The sequence below is a fragment of the Protobothrops mucrosquamatus genome, unplaced genomic scaffold (assembly GCF_001527695.2).
Source record: "Protobothrops mucrosquamatus isolate PMUCROS unplaced genomic scaffold, P.Mucros_1.0 scaffold_217, whole genome shotgun sequence".
Lineage (NCBI taxonomy): Eukaryota > Metazoa > Chordata > Lepidosauria > Squamata > Viperidae > Protobothrops > Protobothrops mucrosquamatus.
The window spans coordinates 604656-626565 of NW_015386293.1; the positions used below are offsets into that span (position 1 = coordinate 604656).

Sequence of the window (21910 nt, forward strand, 5' to 3'; positions counted from 1 at the left end):
TCCAGCCTGGGATTCGGAGCGGGAGACGGCGCCGCTGCTGCTGCCGCCCGCACTGCTGTGGACTTACAATATCCGAGCAAAAGACTTTGCAAAAGACCACCCCGCCAAGGGGGAAAGGCGCGCAGTTGGGCACCGTCTGCCTTCGGCGTCTCTTTAAACGGTGCTCGGATATTGTAAGTCCATAAAGAACTGGGGAAAATATTGACTCGAGTATAAGCCGAGGGGGGCATTTTTCAGCTCAAAAAATGGGCTGAAAAACTCGGCTTATACTCGAGTATATACGGTAGATAAACTTTTCCTTTGACTGAGAGCACTGTAGTTGTTCAATAAGAAAATTAATCCTCCAAAATACGCCTTGCCTAATAATTGTGCACAAGGTGTTGTTTTTCACTGTTAACTGCTATTGTAACTTTTCCTAATGATCCAAGTAGCCAAAATTAATATTTAATTGATATTTTAGACCAGGCAGGTCAAACTGCTGGCCTGCAGGCCGGATGCATCACGCCGAAACTGCGCCCACCCTATTGCCAGCAATGGGGAAAAAGTCGCGATACGTCGCACAACTTCATGTGATGTCGCAAGTTTGACATGCCTGCTTTAGACTGTAGAAAATTGCTTTGGCTGAATTTTTTAAAAATGAAAAAAAAATGGTAATATTGGGATGCATTCAAGCCTGAGCTACAGATATTCTCTTCTATCAGTATTGGATATGTTATCCATCTTAATAATAATGCTTTTTCTAAGAATTGATTCTCATTTGTAGAAATCTAATTTTGGATATAAATACCAAATGTGGATGTTTTAAATGTTTATATTTCTAACCAACACACATGTAAGCTTGTGCTTGTATATCCTCAGTCAACATTTCTGAGCATTTTTCTGTGTGTGTGTTTGTGCATATATGTCCTATCTATCACAGATTGATTAAATGAACAAATAATTTGTCCTTAATAGCATAAATAAATAAAGCTGCCCTTTTTGCAGTTCCAAGTATAGATCAGGAAACATTTGAATAGGGCAATGTGAATTTATGCCTGCACATTCTGAAATAAATGCCACTGAATTTAATGATACTGAGCCCACTTGAGTTGACATTTTTCAGTAGACAGTTTAATCATTTTTAAACCTAATAGAATTATCATCATGACTTAGCAGTAATAAATGGTTGTCAGTGAGTAAATTTAGATTTTCAGCCCAACTTTCCACAACTGCCCTTCCCAAGCCAAGGACAGGAAGGCATGGCCTTAAAGCGGAAGAGGGAATAAAGAATGATAATATCGAAGAAATGATGGGTTAGAATCGTTAAAGAAGGAATGCTAAAGGAGGGGCAAAATGAATTATGAATGACAAAAATTAAAATAATGTCAAACTGGTGGTTATCTTGCATTGAGTTATCGTACATTGAATTGTCCCCATGGTGAGTTGTCCCGCAGTAAGTTGGCTGGGGCGAGATGGCCGGGGCAAGTTGTCCTAGACCTGGATAGCAATGAAGATTATGGAAATGATAGTCAGATGCCCGGTGTATCTTTTTTCTTCAAAAATCAGAAAAGCAAAAGAAGTAGTTTTCCCTGTGACACTCTATCAATGTGAAAGTTGAACTTCAAAAAAAGGATAGAAAAAGTATTGGCATTTATGAACTTTGCTTTTTGAGATGACTCTGGAAAACACCCTGAATAATAAAATAAAATATAGAAAAATAAAAAATAAGCAAATAGATCCTAGGACAAATCTGTTCAGAGGACAAACAGCAGCAAGATAGATAGACTTAATTACAGTGGTGAAGGATTCACAATTGGAGGATGTAAAGGGCCAGGCTTGGGACAGATCACCCTGGAAAATATCAGTCTGTGCTCTTTAAGAGTTAACATTGATTTAATGACACATAAATCATTAAAATATAGGTATGGTTTGTTTAAGGAGTGGTTACGCAATTATAAATGCACCTATATATGAAAGAATGTTATTCCACAAGGAGAAAAGTAGCAAGTATGCCTGCAAAAGCTACAAGAAAATTGGTTTGTGCAGGGTGCCCAGTGAGGTGTTAGCAGTATTTTGATTGAAAAAGATTAAGAGGTGATGCAGAGCCATATATGTGAAGTATAACATTATTCTGGACAGAGACCATACAGATCAGATTTTGTTTTTAGCAAATTATATTAATATTTTCTGCCAGTTTATTAGTATAGTATATAGTTTGCTATCTATTTGTTTACTTAGAGAAAGCATTTGATAAATTATTTTTTATTTCTGTAATAAATATGAAATTGAAAGTTGTTTGCTAAATGCAATAAGAGTGATATATGATGGAAGTAAAGCACACATGAAAATAAATGTAATGGTCAACATTCTGTAGAGAATACGACAAGGATTAGTGTATCTCCATGTTTATTTATAAATGAATAAGGAAGCTTGGGGAGATATTAGAATGTATATGGATGATGCCATTATGTGGCTGAGAATCTGAGTGAATGTTAGCTAAATGACATAATTTTATTGCCTCTATGAAGGATTCATGTGGAGATAGTGGTGTGGAGTGAAGAATAAAGTTGAACAAAAAAGGCAGTGTGTGACACTGTGTATAGCTGAGGGGAAAGCTGTTTCCTTTTCTCATGCTTTAATTTCTTTGTCTTACTATTTCTTACTCTTTTTTTCGTACTCTTGCTTACCCCCCAAAGGGAATAGCATGATCGGTATGTATGTATGGAATTGTAGGTTGTCTTAAAACCTCCCAAATAGAAATTAAGCAGGTCATAACTATACCAGTTTTCTGAACTTAAGTAGGTTTGATCTGAAGACTGCTTATTAAGATGTTCTGCAGGACCATTTTATTTTAAAAATAGAAATGTACAGATTAAATGATATTTAATAAAACACAGCACTGGCAAAGCCATGTGAGACTTGTGCTGCTTGACATAAAATAATGATTGCAGTATTTTTCGTTAAGTTTGCATAAAGCTAATCTGATTTTTTTCAGATATTAAGTTGATTAGCTGTATGAATTAAATCACAGAGATAGGTAACAGATAGGACTTTAACAATGTGTGGGTTTGTTGTAATTATGTATTCTATGTTTAGTATTAAATACTATTCCATCCCTAGTTTTATTGATATGAGCATTTAATTCTTTTCAAATTTATCTATCTGTCTTGGGCCCTGTATAGATTACAAAGCAATTCCATACAAGTCTACTAAGAAACAAGATCCATGGAAGCTTTCTCTAAGTCTTTCCTTGAGCTAAATCTCAAAACCAAGAGATTGTGAATGTTTTTGAGGAGCGTAGTGACATTTCATATGATTGTTCATGACATATTTAAAAGGTTGAGTAAAGGGGATTCATTCAATACAACCTGCAATTAGGCTAATCTGTATTGTAGTACGTTGTATGCAGGAATTAAAAGTCTTAAGTAGTACTGCTGAAGAAAGGAGCATAGTATTTGTTACCAGTATACATTTTGTCTGCACAAGGATTTCTTCACAATCATTGGAAACACATTTTTCAGTATTAATAATTTATAAAGGGTGATATTTACTTTATGAAGGATTTTAACAAGGTTTGTTTTTCCTTTGCATGGAATAGAAACCTATAATTTTTTATTGTTTAAAAATAATAGTATTTCAATTGATTCTGCCTTTTTATCCTCATAGCACTGCTTTTTGGTGGAGTCACCAATCCTGCTCATCCAAAACATATTGGGAGCATTGATCCTACTTGTAATGTGGCTGATGTAGTAGAAGGTAAAAGTAAAAATAATATTGCTTTGCATTTCAAATGTAATTTCTGATCGTAAATTCAGTAGCTATATTAGTTTTCATCAAAGTAAGTTTGCTGCTTCTTTCTGTATTTTTTTTTTTATCTCTACCCTCCCTCTCACCCCCTCACCCCCGACTTCCCAGAACTGATTACAGGGTTAAACACACATCGTCCCAAATCTAAATAGTACTACCCGAATATAAAGCAATCAAACATAAACATACTTTAACTCAAATAAAAACAATCAAATATAAGCATATACATTTAGACTCTAAACATATAATCTATCCATCTTCACTAAACCCAAATATCTAAAATTAATCTTTGCCATTTCAACAAAATAAAAACAGCTAATCATCTTGCTGCTATTCATTTCTTAATTCAAATCTTCCATAATCCCCAATCAAAATAATTACAAAGTAAACTTTATCTATCATTTAAAAAAACCTATAATAATAATACAAATTATTTCCCATATCTCCAATATGATTCTCAAATATTTTGAGCCCATTTAATCATACAATCTTTAATTTTATAAATTCTTTTATATGAACTCTATCACAATCTTTAATTCAAATACTCCTTTAAAATAATATAAATATCTTCAAATAATAAAATATTCTCTTTCTTTTTTTGTAGTAAGTTCNTCTTTAACTAATTTTTAAAAATTCTCCTTGTATAATCTACTTCAGTCTTTTAAAGTAAATAAAAACTCTATTTCAATCTTTCATAATGAATAATTCCTTAAAAGAAACCTCCAATATTCAAATACTTTCAATAAGTTTCTTACAAACTCATCACCTCATTTTTATATTGTTATTCAAATCATTAATATTCCAAGTCAAAAGTTTTAAAAATAGTCCCTTCAATCTCACTCCTTTCGCCAGTTCCAAAGCAGATAGGTATATAGCAATTAAAATCCATTTTACTGCTCTCTCTTCTTTCATTTATATACATTCTTTGTTCAAACGTTCCTTCCATTCTTTTAGATCGCATTGTTAACTGAAATCTCTGTTGATAAAGAGCTTGTGTATCTTCACTATAGCTTCTTCTTTCTGTATTTTGATAGCTTGATCTTTGCATTATTGATGCTAACTATAGTTAAAAATCAGTCATATTCTTTCAGCCAAAATTTCCATACCCACTTCAGGTTAAATTTGATATCGTTACTGATGGCTTAGGTCAGTGGTGGCGAACCTATGGCACGGGTGCCAGAGGCGGCACTCAGAGCCCTCTTTGTGGGCACGCGCGCCCTCGCCCCAGTCCTAGGCCTTCACCTGGGTTTTATAAAACCTTTTCGCTTTAGGCTTCCGCTGCCGTGTGCAAAAAAAAAAAAGAAGGTTCAATCAATCAGTCAATTTCAACTTCTCGCGGGAAAAAAAAGATCTTGCAAAGTTGGAATTGATTGATTGAACTTTTTAGTCCCACCCAGTCTGCCGTTACCACCGCAGCCACGCCCACCGAATGGGCCACACACCCCCAATTGGCCACACCCAGCCAATGGGCCACACCCACTCGGCACCCAACAATGCGTAAGTGGGTTTTGGGTTGCAGTTTGGGCACTCGGTCTCTAAAAGGTTTGCCATCACTGGCTTAGGTGTACCATGATTAAACCAAGACACAAGTAAAGTGGCTCAGAGGCAATATCATGTCTGGCTTTAACTTTGCTAACTATGTTTTGCAGTGAGTTATAGATATTGTTGCCCTATTTGTAATTAATCACTTTGGACTTGACCTTGGCCCTTTTCCCATCAGTGTCTCATAGTCAATGAGATTATATTATTCCTAATTTTCTGTCTTCAGAATTCTTTGTAGTCCTCAATATATTTGGAGATGAAGCAATAGCTTCCTAAGTTTAAATAAATAAAAAATATTGCTCAGCTTGATTATGCAAAAATTGATTCAGGAGCGAGCTGACTTTTTTGTCTCTAGATGGAGGCACAACATACATAACAACAATAATAAGTTGGAAGGGACCTTGGAGGTCATCTAGTCCAACCCCCTTCTCAGGCAGGAAACCCTATACCGTTTCAGACAAATGGCTGTCCTGTCTCTTCTTAAAAACTTCCAGTGTTGGAGCATTCACAGCTTCTGGAGGCAGGTTGTTCCATTGATTAATTGTTCTAACTCTCAGAAAATTTCTCCTTAGTTCTAGGATGCTTCTCTCTTTGGCTAGTTTCCATCCGTTGCTTCTTGTCCTGCCTTCAGGTGCTTTGGAGAATAGCTTGACTCCCTCTTCTTTGTGGCAGCCCCTGAGATACTTAATATAAACAAGTATATATTCTTCTTAGTAAAATATAGTAGTAAAAGTAGTCATTATTTCAATATTTTTTTAAATGCCCCAATGAAATACATTGGTAGGATCTAGAGACTTATCCATTTACATTTTTGTGCTTGTTACATTCATTGAATATTGGAAATAATGGGTTAAATACCCATTTCCTTGTTCAAATAGTTTTGTCAACTATGAAGCTGCACTGGGAAATCCATTATTGAAATAACTACTTTATTCTCTTGGACAGTATTGTATATCTACATTATGAGTGAGATGCCAATAATTACTTTGTCTACAATTTTAAGGTAGTTTTCATGAAAGGTGCAGGAGTAGCTTTTGAAATTTGAAGCTTTTATTAATATGTGCATTTTTGGTTCTGAAATTGGGCTGTGCAATCTTACATATGCCTAAGGAAGAATTGTTCCCATTGATTTCAATAGAATTTATTCTTCAGGTAAGTGTGAGTAATACTATATCTTAAATTTTTCTCCCTTAGCAGATTTAAAATAAAGATATTAGTTCAATTAGGCATCTCTCACATTACTTGGAATCTTATAGGTTTTGTCTAAAGATAAGAAGAACTTGCAGCTTCTACATTTTGTAGTATATAATATACTATTATCTACTCACATGATTTATATTGTTGTTCCCTAACAGATGCCTTTGCAACTGCCAAGATGTTGTGTGAGCAGTATTATCAAGTCGCACCTGATTTGGAAATTGAAGAATTCAATGGTGATACAGATATGATTGCTTTTTAATATTAAGAATCTGTCAATGTATTGATTGCAAGAAATTGTTATTTAAATGAAAACTAATTGCTGAATTCATTTTTAACAGAGAACTGTAACAGTTTTCTTTGGTGCAGAAAATACTTTTCCTTTCATTCCACCATTTCTTTCTTTTGGATTTGATTGATTGATTGCTTATGGGTCATCCAGTTGGTAACAACTTAGCAGCCACATACATTTTCTCCAGGAGAATCATGTCCTCAGCTTGGTCCTTCGGCTGCTATGATGGTGCAGCCATTACTGCTGTAATTCCATTCCATTGCTGCAGGTTGTCCATTTCTCTTTCCTTGAATCTTTCCTAGTATTATAATCTTCGTGAGAGAACTAATTGAATTTTTAGATGTTGTACATTTCTAGTAAATAATATAAATCAGAAAATTTACTGTCGTTTGTGTTAACTTTAATTCTCAGTTAAAAGTTTTATTTATGTTTTCTAGCTAAAGCACCAGGCAGGCCCATTCAGGTTGTGTATGTACCCTCGCATTTGTTTCATATGCTTTTCGAATTGTTTAAGGTGAGTATACTAACATCAGGGGAAGGGGATATTATTTGGCTTCTTTTTGAGTTTGCCAGAAATAGTGTTATCACGCTTCACCCTGAATATAGCTGTAGATACACTTTTAGATGCAATATTGCCTTTGATTGCAAACTCTGCATGCTAATTAAAGGTCAGATTTCAGCAACAGATTTTAACAACATGGGGAAACTTTTAGATGCTAAATGTGTTACTATCTGAAATTGGAAACTCATCTCTTCTGTTTCATTTATTGTTATTTCATGAAAATAGTTAATATCAGATAGCCCATGGAATGGATGGATGAAGGTTGCAAACCTCACCTCCAGGAAGTCATTTGAATCTTCACATCTTGACCCTACTTTCTGTTTTGGAATAGTGACTTGGTAGTTCCTGTTGCCTCAGCTAATTTTTAGGGGGTTGCCCCATCCTGGCATCCACTTTTCAAATCCTGATATATAAGAAGCATATGGCTCTCATACCTTATTTTGCTTTTCTGATGAAAAAGCAAATCTAATTTAATTCCTGTAGTATAATCTCTGCGCTCATGGCATCAAGGTATGGTTAGACGTTTCAGCCTACCCCTGGGAGATAAACTAATAACAAGAAATGAAAATGATGTCAACATTAAATTTAAAAATAATGATAACTTTGAATATCTAATTTTAGATACAGAAATACTAGTTCATGTTAAAGTAAGTAAATATGCCGGATAATACCAGGTTGATTTTATGGCACAAAAGAAGTGGATAACTTTTTCTGCAGCGTCACCTCTTCCACATGCAGTCTGAATTTCTGTCATTTTTGGGTAATGAAAACCCCAGGAAATGAGAAGTGCCTGGATTAGAGCAGTTGTAAATCTATCCTGTGAGTGAAGAGGGACTGCATCTTCCTTGAAGGGCACCTCCTCCACAAGAAACCATTGCTCAGTCTGAACATTTTAGCAGTAATACGCAATGCAACCTCCTCTTTGGGGCAAAGATTGTTGAGGCTTCAGAACTGGAAAAGCTGATTATCTGGACCCATTTTATCCAGGTTTCAGGTCTGAGTCCCAACATGGATAAAAAAAGGATTGCTATTGTGAATAACATCTGATGAGACTAGGATCAATGAGTACAATCCACTTGGTATACTCTGTATGCTTAGCCAGGTGTCTGCCATAGTATGTTAAATGTTTCTAACTGAAGTGATCTATAAAACCTGAAAAATAAACAAACATCCATAAACAAAATTTCTGAGCTTACACAGAGAAACATCCACATTTCAATGAAAATTCCTTACGAGATTTGTTAATTATTCTCTTAGAACTAGTATTGAAAGAATCTTTTCAATTTTTTAGAGTTCTTTTTTTCCTATTAAAATCTGAAACTTTAAATTGAAGCTCTTGGAAATAATTCTTCTCTCTTCTCAGCTTTGGTTGCGCAAATTTTGTCCTGGTTTTAAAAGTAGAGCAACTTAGAGCAATATTTTATACACTTTAAATAGGAGAATGGACTGGGGTATCTCTCTATGAACATGACAAAGGATATCTCTCATGAAAATGTGGATTATATGTCTACAGCTATCTGCCAAGCAGGCTGGCTGACTCTATGTCAGACTTGCAGTTCCTGCTCACAAGACAGATTGAGCTTCAATTTAAAAATATAATTACATTAATAAGATTAGGCTTCTATTATAATTGCAGTAATTTTTGTACAAAGAAATATGCTCCTACTTGCATGACAAGAAAAAATGTTTACATAGTGTCATTTATACACTTGAATACTTTATAATGAAAACATTCAGGTTACTGTCTTCTTTTTTAAATTGTATATAACTGATAGAGAAGTGCATAGTTTTAAATTTAAAGATGACCAGAATTTGTAAAATTTTCTGGTGTTGCCACTAACATGAGTTAAGCGTCTTTAAAAGTTTTGCTTCGAATTGCAGAATTCAATGCGAGCTACAGTAGAACTGCATGAAGGGAAATGTGAAAGCTATCCATCAATTAAAACATTAGTCACTTTGGGAAAAGAAGACCTGTCAATAAAGGTAAATAATATACTAAAATTTAAAAAATCTTGTTTTGTTAACTGAGGTAGAAAATAACTGTATATATTGAGTAAGTACCTTTGTGAATAATGTAGTTAACATAAAAGGGAACATAGCTTGAGAAATTTTTATGATAAGATATTGGTGTTAATTTTCTCAGGTAGAATTTTATTTCAAATTATTATGACTATTTGGCTCTTTGAATATTTATTTACACATTCATTTTAGTTTATAGCACCTTGATGAATTGAGTAGGCTTTTCTAACGTGGGTCACCTACTTTTCAATACAGTATAGTTAGGATAGTGTCTATCAGTATAGGGAGGCTGGATATTGGGCTTACTTCATAAATGATGAATTTATTTTATGTTTCAGAATTGCTGCGTCTCAATCTCTCTTCCCTAGATCTGTAAATTTAAGCTGTGGAAATTGTAGAGAAATATGGTACATTCTGTTAGTTCCTTGGAGGTCATTGTGTTATATCAATTTCTGGTTTTATTCTGTAGATAAGTGATAAAGGTGGTGGTGTACCTCTGAGAAAAATAGATCGCCTTTTCAATTATATGTATTCAACTGCTCCCAGGCCTAGTTTGGAGCCATCAAGAGCTGTACCTTTGGTAAGTTCTTTTCTGCAAGCTAAAATGCTCCCTGGATTGTTTTTCAACATAAAGCACATTAAGGGAATAATAGTTTGTAATATGAACACAAGCTCTTCACTTGAGATGTCGTCATAATAATACATACATAATACAGTCTAAATTATAGCAGTCCAGTAATTCTCATGTATTCCTATAGAATTCTTTCTGATTTTTTTATATTTTGTATTTTTTGATTATCAGATACCAAATGCATGCATCAGTTTATATAAATCACTGTTTGTATAATAGCAGGTATGTGATTACTTTCCATGTTGCCATTTCCATACATTTCATGAAAGCAGTATGCTCACAATTTTCAAATGTGCTGAACATGAATTCTGTGGCTTTGATTCAGTATTGAGGAAAATAGCAGAATTTAAACTAAGAAACAGCCTTGAACTGTTTGAATAAAATCCTTGATGGGGTACCATTCAGTAAACATTCAGGTAAAAATGAAATCAGAAGAGTAAAACTATCTAGTGAAGTGGATTTTGAACTTATTCTTCCAACTCTCCCTCTTATGATAGTAAGTAAGTAATAGTAGCACAAACCAAATTGAATATTCCTAAAGGATTTTAAGTTCTTTAATTTAAACTATTCATAATTCTAGTTGAGATGTTAAATAAGTGAGAAATCCCAACCTAAACAAGAAGACAACACCAAAATAAAACACAATAGGGAACAAACAGCTTCTTTAAAAAATGACCCCATATATGAACATAAAGAAGAAAGTCGATACACCCAAATTGAACACAATAAGGAACAAACAGCTTCTGTAAAAAATGACCCTACATATATAGCTAAAGACCAAGACCAATGAAAACACATCACTTTTAGAAGAAAACAACAACCAAGAGCAAAGCCCTTAGTATCTACCCTAACCCACTCCAATGAAGCACTTCTGGAACTGAACAATTGCTTTCATAGCCTCCCCCTGAAAGAAAATATGCAGACATCCACAAAAGAGTATTCATCAGTTTCTTAAAAAGAGACACAACCCAGCATTCCCGCGACAGGAAGAAAAGTATCCCAGATTTCCCTAAGAAAAAAAGGTGACTGTTGGTAATAGGAGATTCAATTCTTAGGGGAACAGAAACTATAGTTTGCAGACCAGGCAATCAATCTAGGAAGGTATATTGTCTCCCTGGAGCAAAAATCAAAGGTGTAACTGAGTACCTTACTAAAATAACCCCATGGATTACTACCCCTTTCTTCTCTCACATGTGAGGACCAGTGACACAACAATGAATCTGAAAACAATAACAAGACATTATGAACAGCTGGGGAAGAAAGTTAAAGAATTAGAGCACAAGTGGTGTTTTCATCTATACTTCCAACAAAAGGCCAACATCCAGTGAGGAAGCAAAAGATTTTAACAAACTCAGAGCCTAAGAAAAATTCCATGGATAAACATCCTAAAGGGGAAAACAACTAAAGTATGTGAAATTCTGAAAAATGTGATCATAAAAGCCAGTCCAAAAGAATACCATTGAAAAAGGCAAACAAGAAATCCAAGAAGAAACCAGGATGGCTGCACAAAGATCTCTTTGATAAACTGAAAGACAAAAGGGATAATTACAAAAAAATGGAAAGAGGGACACATAACTAAGGCAGAATATCAGCAGATAGCCAGAATCTGCAAAGATGAAGTCAGGAAAGCAAAAGACTCAGAATGAACAAAGACTTGCAACAAAAATCAAAGATAATAAAAAGATTCTTTCAACATATAAGCAGCAAGAAAAAGTCAAGGAAACTGTAGGTCCACTAAAGAGAGAAGATGGCAAGGAAATAACAGGCAGTAGAGAGAAAGCAGAGCTGCTTAACTCATTCTTTGCATCAGTCTTCACACAAAAAGAAACTATAGCCCAACCTACCAAACACATAACTGTAAAAGACAGACTAGAAATAATTAAAATAAGCAAGAAAATGGTAAAAGAACACCTGTCTTGTATTCATTATCATATTGATGAATATAAATCACCAGGACCTGATGGATTACATCCCAGAGTTCTGAAGGAGCTGGCAGATGTTATCTCAGAACCACTGTACCATATCTTTAAAAAATCCTGGCGCACCAGGGAACTACCAGAGGATTGGAAAAGAGCTGATGTGGTTTCCATCTTCAAAAAAGGGGAAAAAACAGATCCAGGAAACTACAGACCAATCAGCCCAATATCAATACTGGAAAAATAATAAAAAAAACAGATCTGTGAACATCTAGAAACAAAGTTATAACTAGTAGCCAGCACAGGTTTGTTAAAAACAGATCATGCCAAACCAATTTTATTTAATTCTTTGATAAAGTGACTAAATTAGCAGACCAGCGAAATGCTGTGGACAGAGTATATTTAGATTTTCAGCAAGGCATTCGACTAAATAGACCACAACCTACTTCTTGGTGAATTAGAAAAATGTGAGATAGACAGCATCACCATCAGATGACTGACAAACCATACTCAATGAGTAATCCTTAATGGTACTATACTACATGGAAGGAAGGAAACAGTGGGGTACCACAAGGTTCTGTCTTAGGCCCGGTACTCTTCAATATCTTCATAAATGACTTAGATGAGGGAATATTAGTGGAACTCATCAAATTTGCAGATGACACTAAGGTGGCATTTGAAAGTCACTACTTGTCAATTTCATCTACATAATAAAGCCTCAATTTAACAGACTAATAGGAGGAAAGGAGTGTCCATTAGACCTGATATACCTTAAATGTGAGTGAGATTCTACATATGTTAAAAGAGCAAATGCCATTTTATGCGTGTAATTTTCATGTTTATGTAAAAAGGAATAATTGCATAGCATAACAAATGCTTTTTGTTCTCTGCCATTAGGCATTTTAAAATACAGTAAGGCATATTAATTCCAAATTCAAGAGTAGAAATGTTACAAAAATTGAATGAACAGTTCTCCATTGTTAAACGGGGCAGGTTGTTGATTAATTTAAGTATAAGGAGAGACAGTTGTAATCTATCAATAGAATACTGTGGCACAAAATAGGAGATAAAACTTTGGATAATCTGCCCATCACATAATTGATGGGAAACAGTAGAAGTTATTTTTAATTCTAAAAACAGGAATTTCTGTGAAGATTCTTGTCTCTGTCAGGGTTAACATTTCAGGTTTTTGAATTCTTATGTTATTGATTTTTTTCTTAGGCTGGATATGGGTACGGCCTGCCAATTTCTCGTCTTTATGCTCGATATTTTCAAGGTGACCTCAAACTATATTCTATGGAAGGAGTGGGTACAGATGCAGTAATCTATCTGAAGGTAATAATGGATTATTGTACGGGAACAATATGGGAAGTTAGTACTCTTACTAACTTTTGAAGTTTTATAGCTGATTATATTTTGGCAAGTGCTTTATTGCTATGCATTTGTAATAGAAGTCATTCTGATTTATTCAAGATAATATTTTTCCACATTCGGGGAACATTTTTTGAACCCTTTATTCATAGATAATAAAATGGCCTTTGGAACCAGATTGGTAACTAAGTTCAATTGTAACATTACTAAACTTTTCTCTGTTTATTCTTTCCAATAAAGCTGTTCCTAAATGGAAACAATGATATAGAAAGCATAATTCCAGCTAATAGAGAATGGAATGTTTCATTATTGAAGCAAATTCCAAATCTGAGTTGGAATATATTATATTGTAGGGCTTCAGTAACTAAACAGGATTATGTGTCTTTAGTAAGAAGGTATAAATCCGCATGCTGCAGTACAAACAAAAGTACAGAAAGTGAAATAAAGATTGAAAATACAAAATATGAAATAAAATACACGTTCCATTGAATCTGTATTGAGCATATACACTCTTTCTTCATTTAGGATGATGATCTGTCTTTATTGAATTTTCTTGTAACCAGTTGGAATGATCTGAAGCATGTTTTTGTTCCTGTTTCTTTTTTTAGGCACTATCAAGTGAATCATTTGAAAGACTACCAGTTTTTAATAAGTCAGCTTGGCGACATTACAAAACCACTCCAGAAGCGGATGATTGGAGTAACCCTAGCAGTGAACCGAGGGATGCTTCCAAGTATAAAGCTAACAGATAATTCATCAACCTTGATACATACTTGCATTCAACAATGCTTTGTTTCAGTTTCCAAACTCCTCTAAATCTATGTAGCCAATTATTTATTTAGAAAGATCTGTTAAGGGATTTAAAATAGCAAGAACAGAGGACTTTGAAGGACTGGCATTATGCATTTTTGGTGTGAGTTTTTGTAATTATTTTGCCAAAATATGCTTGATTACAAGTCATAAATTACAAAGAGTGTTGCACTATGACTGCAGTTAGATTATAAAATTGTATAGTAAAAGGGTACTTTTTTGTAAGATCACTTTCTAGTCCTATGTAATAATTGAAAAAAATGCTTTGACTTGTTATTTGACAATAATGCCTTGCACAGCAATATAATGCAACAGAAAAAATATTGTGTACTTGAATGTGTGCATAGAAAACTCACATTGCTGCATTTTTATATGGCACTATATATAATCCGTTATCTAAAAAACAATCCTTATTATGGAGGTTTGTCAGAGCTTATATCAGTATATGATTTTTGATATTATCAAAAAGTCCTTAAGGCTTTAAATGTTTTCTTTCTAATTCCTAGTTTCAAGAGCCAGTTTATTTAATATTGATTTAGTTTTCAGGGAAAATAGTAAGACTTTCATTTTGCAGGTATTATCCTGATAAAGTTTTCCTTTTTAGGTTAATAGCTTCAATACTGTAAATGTGGAAACTGCCTCTTCTGCTAGGCCAAACCTATTGATAAATAAGACAATTATGTTTTATAATTGAAGTATTTTCTACTGATCATAAAGAAAAGTAATTTCAAACGTTAGCTTCATAACATCAGATCTTTAATTTACAGTATTAATGTTAATATGTTAGTCATTAGAGACCCATTTATATTAAAATGAAAATAATTAGCAAAAGGATCATAAAAGGAATGTCAAATATTGTTAGATTAAATATTCAACAGCACACTGACATAAATGTCTAAAAATTGTTTAAGAATTTTTTTTAATGGAAACAGAATAAAGGTGAGAGAGAGGACACATTTGAATTATACTTCCTCTGATATTATGACTAGAAATAGAATTTTATTTTCGAAGAAGTCAAGTAAGAATTCTTGTAATATTTTTTCACAAAAGCAGTACTAAAGTGAGGAGATCTGCAGAACACACACAAAGAATCTTAGTTATCTTTAGATTGTATCTTTGTCTATATTGTTTTGACAAACTATGAACAAAATTGTAATACAGTTTGTTCTAATATGAAAATAAGGAGAAAGTTTGAATTTTTGCCTATATGGTTAAAAATTACTATGGCAATCTATATTTAGATGTAGCAAGAATCTTAATTCCTAATTAAAACGGAGTACCCCAGTTGCAATTGAGGCATCTATAGCTTTGTTTTGAAACTTTTTTGATATACATATTTGTATCTCTAAATATATACATGCATTTTAATGATGTTTATTAATTTTATGCTATTGTCTTCTTTCTGAGCAGTAGAAATCCTTTGCACTCTGAAAAATATCCGTATTAGCTCTATGTATATTTCCAGTAGCTCACAATTTAATTAAAAGGAAAATAAGCTATAGAGTGATCAACAGAATATTACCATATATCAACTTTTAGAACTCCTCATTTATCTTGTGTGTAAAACTGTTAATCTTACTGGGTTAAAGCGTCTTGGCATCTGAAAAACAGACAGATGTAGTAAATTCTTTGTTTTTCATCTCGAAAGGACAAGAATTAAACAATGGTTCAGTCACTATAAGGTACATTCAGATCCCCTTCCAGAAGATTTGGAATGGATACTATTTGATTGAGTGCCAATTTGATATAGTAGTTAAAGCATCAGGCCAGAAACTGAGAGATTGGAAATTCTAGTCCTATTTTAGACACAAAGCCAACTGGGTGACTTCGGCCAGTCACAGTTTCTTGGCACCAGTAAGAAGGCAGTGGCAAACCACTTCCAGAAATCTTGCCAAGAAGACTGCAAGGATTAATTCACACAGTTTCTAAGACTTAACATTAACTTAAAGGCATCCCTGTCTCCCAAACTACTGGATTAAAACTTGTATCTCTATCTTAAATACGACTGTGCCATTTTGATGTGGAGTTATTTTTAAAGATACACTGTTGCCTTCTGGAATTTCTTTTTTATTCCTCAGACTAGCCTGCAGTCCTGGGATTTCCTGAAATATTTTCCCATCCAGGTACTAAATATCTGTGACCCTATTTAGCTTTTCAGGGTCAACTGAGATTGGCTAAAACCTCTCAACTAGCTGTTTAGGTGTTGGCCACTAGGTAGAAAATAAGGCCTAGATCACGGGTGTCAAACTCGTGACGTCACGTGACATGTTGCGACGTATCACAACTTTTTTCCCATTGCTGGCAATGGGGTGGGCGCAGTTTTTGGTATGACGCATCCAGCCTGCGGGTCGGCAGTTTGACACCCCTGGCCTAGATAAAAGCAAATTATATGTAGGTGATTCAGTGTTCCTGCCTTCTGTAGTTTCATTTACACTGTTGTGCTCTTATGTATAAGCTGTGGTCTAAAATATGGGCAATTTCTTCCTAAAGACTCAACATTCTTGTTTTATACACTGAAGTGTGATTTAAGTGTAAATGCAGCATTTTAATGTTTGGAAGAATTGTAGTGATACTATCTATAGAATAATTTGAAGCCAAATTAGAAATTACATTCAGTTCTATGTCTCTGTTATTATATATGAAAGTAGTATTGGAGTCAAATAGCATCAGGAAGAAAAGCTTCATAACAATTATTCTAGACTTGTTTCTCTACTAAAATGGCCCTCAAATGCTTTTTTATCTACATCATTTCCCATATGTTGAGATGCTTGGTTTTAGCAAACAGGATAAGGATTTTCCTGCTGTTTCTTTTTTGTTTCCAAAGATTTTCAAGGATTCTGTGCTTTTTTTAAAATAAATTACAATGAAACTTCAGTTTAACAAATCAGTTGGGAGGGAATGCCCATTAATTTTGCATATCCATCAAAATGCAAATTAAATAATGGCAGATTGAGGCAAATAATGCGATTTGCATCTTTGAGTAAGGATGTCATTACACAAATGATACAAATTGAATGTAAATTTAACTAATTTTTAACTGTCTGGAGTATTTTAGATGCAATTGATCTCTTTGTTATTTAGGGAGAAGTGGAAGTGAAAGATATAAATTTAGTCAATTATATCCAAAATCCACTAAATCAAGGTTTTATTGGAATTCCATTGAGAAAGAGAAATGTTAGATTCTCAAACAAATCTTGTTTGGCTCTGTCTGATTTATTAAAGGGAGGCAAGTATAGTATGTAATGTGTGATTTCTCTGCAATGCAGTTTCTCAAAAATTTGAATGTCTCATTTCTTTATGAGAAATGTTCTGGTAGATGTAGATGCCCTACACTTTGATGCATCTGAATTCAGGCATTTATTTTTTTAAAACACCTGGAATACATTAGTGTCTCAGCAAAGATCGGTTGGGGAGAGAGTGGGGGCAAAAATGTCCAATGCAATCAGTACCTTGTGATATAGAATAGAAATCACAAAAAACGTAGAGTGCTCCTAATGGATAAACTGCTTTCAATTAAAAAGCATTGTGCAGTTTTTTTTCTCTTCTTTTTTTTAGTATTTAAAAAAAAGTCAAAAAAATTGTGGGACAACAGGAGGTTATAAAATGGAACATGAAAAATTTCAGTTTCTTTAAAAAGTATATTGATGTTGAAGGATTGTACAGTAAAAGTCTCATTTGGAAAAAAAAACAAGAGATGGCAGTGGTTTTAGTATTAACTTGTAGAGACCCTAGGAAGAAAATGACTGGATTCATGTTTGCACTACTTTAGTTTGCTTAACAATCGATAGTTCACATATCACACTAAGCAAAACCAACCAAGTCATCTTCTAGTGTAGCACAATGTGTGGAAGCCACTAAGTTGTTTTATTTCTTTCATGCAGGTAGCAATTAACGGCAGTGCCAGCTCTTGGCTCTTCATCTATCTTGGGATCCTCCTGCTGTAAGAACATCATGCCTCCACCCTTATAGTGTGCTGTATTCCCTCTCTCAAAATAATTTGAAAACCTAGGATCTAACAACATCTTAAAAACTCTCTTTGCTTCTTGGCTCTTTCCCCTGAAATTGTCCTCAAGCAAGTGTTTCACGGTACTTCACTCATTCCACAGAAATTAGTCTGTTTTTAAATTCATTGATTCTGTTAACCTTAATGGAACTTTGTGTTGTTCTGTACAACACCTATATGTCACTGTTAGGTAGTGGTGTTTTTATTTGGTTAGAATGGAGCTTCATTTGGTTAGAAAACCTTTTCCTAAGAGAAGGAAAAGCTTGTTCATGCACATTTATTAAACATAATTAGTTCATTGGTTTAATATGAGAGAGGAAATAGCTCCTTTTGTATGACTCTATGATTTTTAAATTATTTTTAATAGTGAAATAAAAAAGAATAATGTCAGTAGGAAAAATGGCAATGATTATAAATGAAGAAAACAAAAAACACCAAAATATATTGTGATGTTTAAAATAAAAATAACAAAGAGGAAAAATAACAAAAATGTAAAAAGATCTCTATAATATCCATAGGCATTGATACAAAATTAATCCAGTTCATAAACTTATTAAATATGTCAGATGAAAATATATTTCATCTTATTTCAGAACACACAAACTTCTAAAAAGGACAGAAAATTGTATCCTGAACCCAATCCTTAAAAACAGATGGATATGTCTCTTTCCATTTAGATAAAATTATTCTCTTAGCTTTGCCTAGGCTTGATAAAGCCAAAACTCTTAATGAGATAACAACTATACTTCAACAGCACATTAAGTGTTTTAAGGATTTTTTTCTCAGAATTTATTGACATACGTAGTAATTTGAAAACAATATGACATAGCCGAACCAGTTCAGATTATATGAATTAAGGAACCTTCAAATCTTTTTACAGCATTAGCATGAAAAAATCTAATGCCTAACCCTTTTTAAACATTTAAGAATGGTACAAAAGCATGACATACTTTCTGGTGAATTAATTTTGTTTTTAAATCATAGGAAGTATGGTTTATATTTCTTAACATCAGAATCCATTGATTCTTCAAAATTGAGTATTCCAGTTTTTCATTCCACAATTCAGGTAAAGAACTGATAACAAACTTTTTTTATCTTTTATTTAAATTGGATTAATGGTTTCCATTAGAATGCTGCTTCTATTGAGGTTCCTAAAATTTCAGGTAATTCTGCTAATGTATTGGCTATTTTGCTTAGTAAATCTCTCAACTGTACCGGTATCTATTGATATGTGAATGTTGTAGGAAAGTCATGTTCAAAATGCAGTCTTGCAAAAGTTTTCGAAACAACATTTAGAAGTCAACCAGATCAAAATATCGATCTTTTATTTGCCTAAAGTGTTCCATTAAGCTATCTTACCTGCTATTTTCACATTTGGCTATTCCTCAATGTTGAATTCTCATGTGATTAAGGATCAAAACTTAACCACTTAACTGTTAGTAACCAAACGTTTCTGGCAGCTATCAAGGTTAATAACAAAGATCCCTCTTTAATATTTGTGCCCTAAAACTTGCTAGTATTTCAGAGGTATTCATGTTTACCTCTGTATACCCAAAGAGAGGAATATTCATAGAAGGTTGTATTCTAAACAAATATAGTTGTTAAATGCCTTGTGATATAATTGAAAAATCTGGCAGGTTAAAACCAAAATCATAATAAGATAACCTCATTATGGCCAAAGATATTTGAGGAGAATTAACTTGTCATATAAATGTACTCCATAGTATGGATCATTCTTGCAATATTTAACATGTCCACTTTAAAAGTTCATAAAGGTGGAAAAGACCTGCATTCTGACCTTAGAAAACTTTTTTGGACCAAGTTGGGAGTGCTTGCCTAGGTAGTTCTGCATTACATAAGAAGCTCACATGAATGTGACAGGATGAAATATACTAAAGAAAGGGATTGCCTTCTCACGGAATTCCAAACACATGGAGCTCTTCATAATACTCCGTAACATGGTAACATGTTCTAGAAGTCTGGTGTTGCCACATATAAAGTTATTTCACTGTAAATGCTGTATCTCTCCCTTCTCTTCATACTGTGCAATAAAAATACTAAAATGATAATTTATTATTGATTCTTTTTGGGCTATATTTTAGCCATATATTCTTAAAAGTAGCTAGGGTTTGGCCAGTTAAATTTACTTTCCAAGCATTCTTTAGTCTGAAGCCATTACCATACATATGGTGTGTTTTGTTTCAGTTTTAGCATCCTATAACTGAGTCTGCTTTAGCAGTGTTTACAAAACTCCCATAATCCTTTGAGCATAATTATGCTTACTCTGCCTGTTCTTGATTTCTCTAGCTAGATTCTTTATCTGAAAGATCCTAGCTCTTTATCTTAATATCCATCTAAAACAGAGGTCCCCAATCTTTTGGGCACCAGGGACCAGTTCCATGGAGAGAGGTTTTTCCACGGACTAGAGGGTGCATGGTTTTGTGTGGTGCCTGCATCCCGCAGATGGGGCTTTGCTTGTTGGTGCAGACCGGTTGCTGGCATGCCGTGATCCAATACTGGTCCACGGACCGGGGGTTGGGGACCCCTGATCTAAAAGGCTGCAGTTGGTGTGAGTGATGGTGGTTTGATTGCGAGGGTCATTCTGAACTATTTGTTAATGACTACCAGCCTCTTTTCAGAAGATATTTTAAGAAAGCAAGCACTGATACATACATTCCCCCCTCCTCTGTATGTGTGTTTGTGTGTGTGTGTGTATGAGAGAGAGAGAGAGAGAGAGAGAGAGAGAACCATAGTGCTTCTGTTTGCAATAGAATGGTAATCTGAAACAACAAATCAGAGCCAAAAATATACTGGACAGAGCAGGTTAAAACCATTTACCCACACTAGTAAGTAAAAGTGTCTTTCCCACATTGTCCATTGTACCCATGATTTCAGCTGCATCTTGTGTCCAAGCATAGGGATAGGATAATTTCATTGAATTTTTTGTCACTAGAAGAGAGGGATTATTGCTTGTTACTGTTTTTATATTGGATTTTTATTTTTGTAAGCCACCTGGAGTCACTGAGAGTGAGTTGTGCAGGAATATAAATTTTCTGAAATAAATAAATGGAAGGAAATCTATTGTCAATGTTTCAAGACAGTTATAGCAGAAGCTGTTGTTCATTGGATGATCTTTTAAGCTAAGCTGTTTCATTGAACTAGATGCATACTTTTACGCCTTTTTTTCCTTGTACTGTGGTATACCTATGTATGTATATTTCTGTAATCTCTGTGTGTTGCATCTGTGTGTCCTGTTTGTCTGCTCTAGAAAGCCAGGGTAGACTGCATACACTCTGGATCATGTAACTGGGAGAGAGTAGAGTACAGTAGAGTACAGTAGAGCAGAGCTGAAAGGGACCATGGGGGTCTTCTAGTCCAGCCCCCTGCTCAAGCAGGAGAACCTATACCATTTCAGATAAGTGACTGTCTAGTCTCTTCTTAAAAACTTCCAGTGATGGAGCGACCACGATTTCTGAAGGCAGGCTGTTCCACTGGTTAATTGTACTCACTGTTAGGAACTTTCTCCTTAATTCCAGGTTGCTTCTCTCTTTGATTAGTTTCCAAAAGGACAAGTACAAAAAATGGAAAGAGGGACACATAACTAAGGCTGATTACCAACACACAGCCAAAACATGCAAAGTCAGGAAAGCAAAGGATCAGAATGAACGAAGACTTGCAACAGAAATCAAGGACAATAAAAAAAGTTTATTTCAACATATTAATAACAAGAAAAAAATCAAGGAAACTGTAGGTCCACTAAAGAGAGAAAATGGCAAGGAAG

At 34.3% G+C, this 21910-nt stretch overlaps 1 protein-coding gene across 3 annotated transcripts in view; it reads left to right on the top strand.

The window, feature by feature from the left end:
- Positions 1-20189, top strand: part of PDK3 (pyruvate dehydrogenase kinase 3) — a 43946-nt gene extending 23757 nt beyond the window's left edge. The window contains exons 5-13 of one of the 3 annotated variants that reach the window (XM_015827863.1): positions 3646-3735; positions 6684-6761; positions 7255-7331; positions 9261-9362; positions 9868-9978; positions 13167-13280; positions 13925-14049; positions 16205-16249; positions 18008-20189. In XM_015827863.1, coding sequence (XP_015683349.1) covers positions 3646-3735; positions 6684-6761; positions 7255-7331; positions 9261-9362; positions 9868-9978; positions 13167-13280; positions 13925-14049; positions 16205-16232 — 725 coding nt within the window. In that variant the 3' untranslated portion in view covers positions 16233-16249; positions 18008-20189. Of the gene's footprint in view, positions 1-3645; positions 3736-6683; positions 6762-7254; positions 7332-9260; positions 9363-9867; positions 9979-13166; positions 13281-13924; positions 14050-16204; positions 16361-18007 lie in introns of those variants that run through there. The other 2 variants (XM_015827867.1, XM_015827855.1) reach the window with 2 other exon arrangements.
- Positions 20190-21910: the final 1721 nt, after the last annotated feature.